This window comes from Drosophila suzukii, chromosome Y (assembly GCF_043229965.1).
Source record: "Drosophila suzukii chromosome Y, CBGP_Dsuzu_IsoJpt1.0, whole genome shotgun sequence".
Classification (NCBI taxonomy): Eukaryota; Metazoa; Arthropoda; class Insecta; order Diptera; family Drosophilidae; genus Drosophila; species Drosophila suzukii.
In genome coordinates, this window is record NC_092085.1 from 11,926,590 (window position 1) to 11,932,721 (window position 6,132).

General features: G+C 46.2%; 1 protein-coding gene across 1 annotated transcript; it reads left to right on the top strand.

Moving 5' to 3' along the window:
* The first annotated feature begins 294 nt into the window (after nucleotides 1-294).
* LOC136117838 (uncharacterized) lies at nucleotides 295-5,658 on the top strand. Its single transcript, XM_065868895.2, has one exon. It carries the CDS (start codon nucleotides 295-297, stop codon nucleotides 5,656-5,658), a length of 5,364 nt encoding a protein of 1,787 aa, XP_065724967.2.
* Nucleotides 5,659-6,132: the final 474 nt, after the last annotated feature.

Consider the following 6,132-nt stretch of genomic DNA (forward strand, 5'->3'; position numbering starts at 1 on the left):
TGAAGTGGAATGATTGTTGATGAACGCATTGCAGCCGTTATTTAGTTTTGAATCTTATTCTCTTTGGTATATGAAATACTAACTTTTGCCCTTTTTATGTATTTTGGTGCTGCGTCACACTTTAGAGATTTTTTAGGACTTAGTGTTAAGACTACAACGGAAAGCATCGGACACACAAGAAAAAATGTGACAAATTTAATCATTGAAATACAGTCCACTCAAATTGGGAAATAAAACGTTTTTATTCTACACCATATCTTTGGTCCTTCTAGCCAAATTTAGTTACTGATTAACATGGATCAGTTTAAACTTTTGAAGGCAGCTAGAAGTCGTGCGAAGGCAAGCATTACGCGTTTGCTAACGGCGTCTCAAGATCCACGTGCGGGATCAAAATGGGAGCTTGATGAAATACAAGTTTCATTGGAAAGGCTCAACATCATCTGGAAAGAATTCGAGTCCATCAGCGACCAAATGGCCCTTTTTGACGAAGAGGAAGGGTACGTCGATCCAGCCATCGACAACGAAAGGTACGAGGACAAGTACTTACAAGCAAGCACATTATTTCGCAACCTCATACGCACCTGTGAAGAATCTCAAGAGAATGAAAGAGAAGGCAATAACTTCAGACAATCTGGCAACCCTGACGAGGCCGCATCAATGGCATCAGGAGTGGGAAACGAAAACCTAGTTCGTTTTCTGGAACAACAACAACAGCTTAACGAGCGTTTGGCTGAGCAACAAGCAACGCTTTTAAGGGCAAACTCGGCAGCAAATGTAATGCATAATGAACTGCCAAAAATCCACATCAAGCTGTTCACTGGCGACTACAAGGAGTGGCCAGCCTTTAAAAACATCTTCGAGAGTACGATCCATAGCAAGCAGCATTTGACAGCAATACAAAAGTTGCACTACTTGAAAACGTACATCACTGGCGAAGCAGCTGACTTGATTCGACATATGCCAATAACGGATGCAGCTTACGAGGCTGCTTGGACTTGCCTAATTGATCGGTACAATAGACCACGTCACATTGTTAACACTCTGCTGGAGACATTTGTTAACTTACCTTCGACCGCCAGAGCAGATGTAACGGTTCTGCGCAAGGTGACGGACGGAGCCACCGAAATTGTACGCGGCCTGGATGCAGCAGGGCAAACTAATAGGGACTGCTGGATTATACACTTCATTCTGGCCAAGATCGATGCTGAAACCCGTCGCAAATGGATCGAAGGAAGCCGGGAACTGGAATCTCCGTCTGTGGATGATCTACTCAAGTTTTTAGACCGACGTTGCGAGGAATTTGAGCTCAGCAAAAGTGAGTCAGACATAGACTCCAAGGTTGGCCCACAACATGGCAAGGCAAAGCGATCGTCACACACTTTAGTATCGATGGAAGCAAACACTTGTGTGAAGTGTAACTCGAAGGAGCACAAGATCTACGCCTGCTCAAAGTTTGGTGAATTGTCAATCGAGCAGAGACGCACATTTGTTAAGGCAAAATCACTGTGTTTTAACTGCCTTAAGCCTGGGCATGTGTCGCGAAAGTGTGAATCCAAATTCACATGCAAGTTTTGCCACAATCGTCACCACTCTCTGCTACATGCAGATATTCTTGGTTCGCAAGCCGCTGTCGCTGCGACACACTCACGAGATGATGAAAGACACATCCCAAGCGCTCCCGAAGATGCTACGGTCACCATCAGCCATATCGCACGGGCACAAGTGGCTCCCACAGCTGAATCCTTGTGCAACGGATCAACAACCGCAACACAGCCACAAGGGCTACGAAAAAGTGCATTGCCAACAGCTCTAGTGTTTGTTAGAAACGCAACAGGATCGCACACTACCTGTCGGGTGCTTTTGGACAGTGGCTCGGAACTGTCGTACATCTCCGAGCGGTGCGTACAGGCGCTCGGACTGGCACGCTCACCGTCACGAATTTTGGTGACCGGAATCTCGTCAATCAAGGCTGAGACAACTAGAGGCTGCAGCACACTGGACTTGCAGTCAAGGATCTCAGATCACACAATGAAGGTGCGTGCTCACGTACTCAGCAAAATTACCTCCACGTTGGCAAGACACGATATCGCCGCCTCAGCACTCAAGGCTTTCGCTGGCTTTGAGCTTGCGGATTCTGACTATCAATCGTTGGCGCCAGTTGATATACTCCTGGGCAGCGACTACGTTTGGACCGTATTCACCGGTCAAAAGATGTTTGACAACCAGGGCAACATCATCGCCATTTCGACCATATTTGGATGGGTCATAACATCTATCGTTACTATCGGATGTTCATCTACAACAACAATGCACACGGCTATTGACATTGACGCCTCGCTACGGCGCTTTTGGGAGCTGGAAGATGTCAACCAGGAATTCCATGGGAAACCAGAGGACGATGAAGTTGAACAGCACTTTGTACAGACGCACACTCGAGACTCTAAGGGGCGTTACATCGTCGAACTTCCGTTCAAAAGCTCCAAGGAACAGTTTTCGGATACTTTACAGGGAGCGCTAACAAGATTCAGGGGTGTAGAGCGCCGCCTAAAGAAAGACCCCAATCTGCATTCACAGTACGTACAATTTATGCGTGAGTATCTTGAGTTGGGCCACATGCGAGAACTATCGCCAGAAGACATTGACAAAAAGCCGAGCTTTTACTTGCCACATCATCCTGTAATTACCCAAAAATTACGGGTCGTATTTGACGGCTCATTCAAGGACACGAATGGACGGTCCTTAAACGAAGCTCAGCACATTGGACCCAGCATTCTACGAAACCTTTTCTCGATTTGTATGCGTTTCAGAATGTTCAAGTTCGTCTTTTCAGCAGACATTGTCAAAATGTATCGACAAATCTGGGTAGCTGCCAACCATTGTGGCTTTCAGCGAATTGTTTGGAGAGAAGATGAAATGACTCCTGTTAAACACTATGAACTGTCCACGGTAACATACGGCACATCCTGCGCACCATTTTTGGCAGTGAGGGTCCTGGATCAGTTAGCTCACGACCATCAACACGACTTTCCTGCAGCTGCAAGGATCTTGAAGGAGCAGTTTTATGTGGACGACGTACTGACCGGAGCACATACCGAGGAGGAGCTCATTCGCAATCAAAATGAGTTGATCCAGTTGATGAAATGTGCAGGCATGGAACTTGGTAAATGGGTTTCCAATTCATCGCGTGTCGCTGACAGATTTCTCGCTACAACCGAAGTACAAGGCAAAGGATCCAATTCTACAGCAAAAGTTCTTGGCATTCATTGGGATCCAGAAGAGGATATGTTATCCTACAAAGTTTGCCTTACAACAAATCCGCACAACACCAAACGCCAAGTGCTGTCAGATGTGGCACGCATCTTTGACCCGCTGGGTATTCTGTCGCCAGTGGTAGTGCAGTTTAAAATTCTGTTCCAAGAATTGTGGCTGCTCGATCTCGGCTGGGACACGCAGCTTCCTCCAAAAATTGCGGACTGGTGGAATAAATGCCGTAACGACCTACACATCCTTCGCGACCTACGCCTGCCACGGTTTGTTCAAAACAATGAAGATCACATCGAACTGCATGGATTTTCAGATGCATCCATCAAGGCATATTCCGCAGTCATCTATAGCAGAGTAGTGCGAGCAGATGGCACCGTATCTGTTTCACTCATTGCAGGAAAAACCAGAGTTGCTCCGCTGAAGCAGCAGTCTCTACCGCGTCTCGAACTGTGTGGCGCTTTGCTACTGAGCCGACTGTTCTTATCAGTCAAGGCTGCACTACAACACAAGGGCATTGAAGTACATGCGTGGTGTGACTCAACCATAGTCTTGGCCTGGCTTTCACATCCACCATCTAAGCTTAAAACATTTGTAGCCAACAGAACCTCAGAAATTCTCGAAGCCTTACCGCGCAACGCATGGCATCATGTAAACACAAAGGAGAATCCGGCGGACTGCGCCACACGAGGAATGCTTGCTTCGGACCTTATCCATTTCGACCTATGGTGGATGGGACCTTCATGGCTGCAAGGTCCAGAAATGCTTGCGGTAAAGTTGACCTCTAAAAAGTTCTGTTCTTCCCTTTTAGAAAACCATGGAAAAGAGGAAGTGAAGACCACCGCATTAACCTCACAGGAAACCTGCTCATTGTCACCAATCGAAGCTTTGACTCAACGCGTCTCGTCCTGGACAAAGATGGTACGCGTTGTAGCTTACGCCTTGCGCTTCATCCAAAAGACCAAGGCCATTAACTCCGCAACGCTGGCAAATGGAAAGATGCTCACCTTCGAGGAGATTCAGGCTGCTCGCATTCTTTGCCTGCAAGAGGCTCAGAAATGTTTCATGGAAGACCGAAAACTACTAACGGAAAACAAGCCCCTTCACAGCCGCTCCCAGTTGGTGAAGCTCTCGCCGATTATCTGCAAAGATGGCCTTCTTCGAGTTGGTGGACGACTGGACAACTCACAATTACCAGCTGATGTAAAACACCCTATACTGCTTCCCAAGTCGAACCGCATCACAAGAATGATTTTGGAACACGAGCATACGACAAATCTTCATCCAGGAGTTTCTGCACTCTTTGTAATTGTTCGTCAAAAGTACTGGATCTTTGGTGCGCGCAACCTGATAAGAAATCTGGTTCACAACTGCATCAAATGCTTTCGCCAACGTAAACTCACGGAGAACCAATTCATGGCCGATCTACCAGGCATCCGTATAACAGAAGCTTTACCCTTCCAGCACTCAGGCTGTGATTACGCTGGACCATTTATACTTAAGGAAAGGAGAGGGCGCAATCCCCGAAAAACTAAGGGCTACATATGCCTCTTTGTTTGCCTTGTGACATCCGCCATACATTTGGAACTGGCAACCGATCTCAGCACAGACACATTCCTGGCATGTCTTAGGCGTTTCATGTCCCTTCGAGGAAAATGCTCACAGATCTTCAGCGACAATGGGACGAATTTTGTTGGTGCCAAACGGGCATTAGATGAGATGCAGCAACTTCTATCTTCGCAGGAGCATCAACGCAATCTAACACAATCGCTGGCCAATGATGGAATCAAGTGGAGTTTTATACCTCCCCATTCGCCACATTGGGGAGGGAAGTGGGAGTCATCAGTACGTTCCGTCAAACTACATCTGCGTCGAGTTGTGGGAAAAACTGTTCTAACCTGTGAACAAATGCAAACTCTTATTGCTCAGATCAGTGCAGTGGTGAACTCGCGACCGCTATGCTACACACCTGACACCGACCTCACCTACTTGTCTCCGGCCCACTTTTTAATTGGGCGCCCATTCACAACTGTTCCAGAAGGAGATCTGACTCATTTGCCGATCAATCGTCTGGACTATTGGCAGCACTTGCAATCAATGTATCAAGGGTTTTGGAAACGCTGGCACCAAGAGTATTTGACATCCCTACAGCAACGTCAAAAGTGGAGCAACAAGGAACGCAACATCACAGTAGACAATGTAGTCCTCGTCAAAGACTCAAATCTCCCTCCAGCAGCTTGGATACTAGCCCGTGTAGTGGAAGCTCATCCTGGACCAGATGGACTTGTACGCGCTGTAAAACTTAAGACGTCTACTGGAGAGATGACCCGGCCCATCACCAAGTTAGCTGTACTGCCTAATTCTGAAACATTGTTTCAGGGCGGCCCGGGATGTTGATGAACGCATTGCAGCCGTTATTTAGTTTTGAATCTTATTCTCTTTGGTATATGAAATACTAACTTTTGCCCTTTTTATGTATTTTGGTGCTGCGTCACACTTTAGAGATTTTTTAGGACTTAGTGTTAAGACTACAACGGAAAGCATCGGACACACAAGAAAAAATGTGACAAATTTAATCATTGAAATACAGTCCACTCAAATTGGGAAATAAAACGTTTTTATTCTACACCAATGAAAAAAGAGTCCTTCCAGATAGTAGGAAAAACTGACGATGAAATAGACAAATTAAAAAGTTTAAGAATCGGTTTACATATGGTTGACGCACAAAACTTAAGCACACACCCGGGGAGTCCATCAGGACCGGGAGAATAAGTTGGCGTTGTTTTTTCTAAGTCTTTTACGAGAGAAATTTCCGTAATTTCAGGGGTAAAGATACAATTTGCCTTATTTAAGGGATTAGGGTAGTTAGAA

What these genes read in the sequence shown, in the direction of transcription:
- LOC136117838 (XM_065868895.2), top strand. Translation starts at nt 295, where the DNA reads ATGGATCAGTTTAAACTTTTGAAGGCAGCTAGAAGTCGTGCGAAGGCA.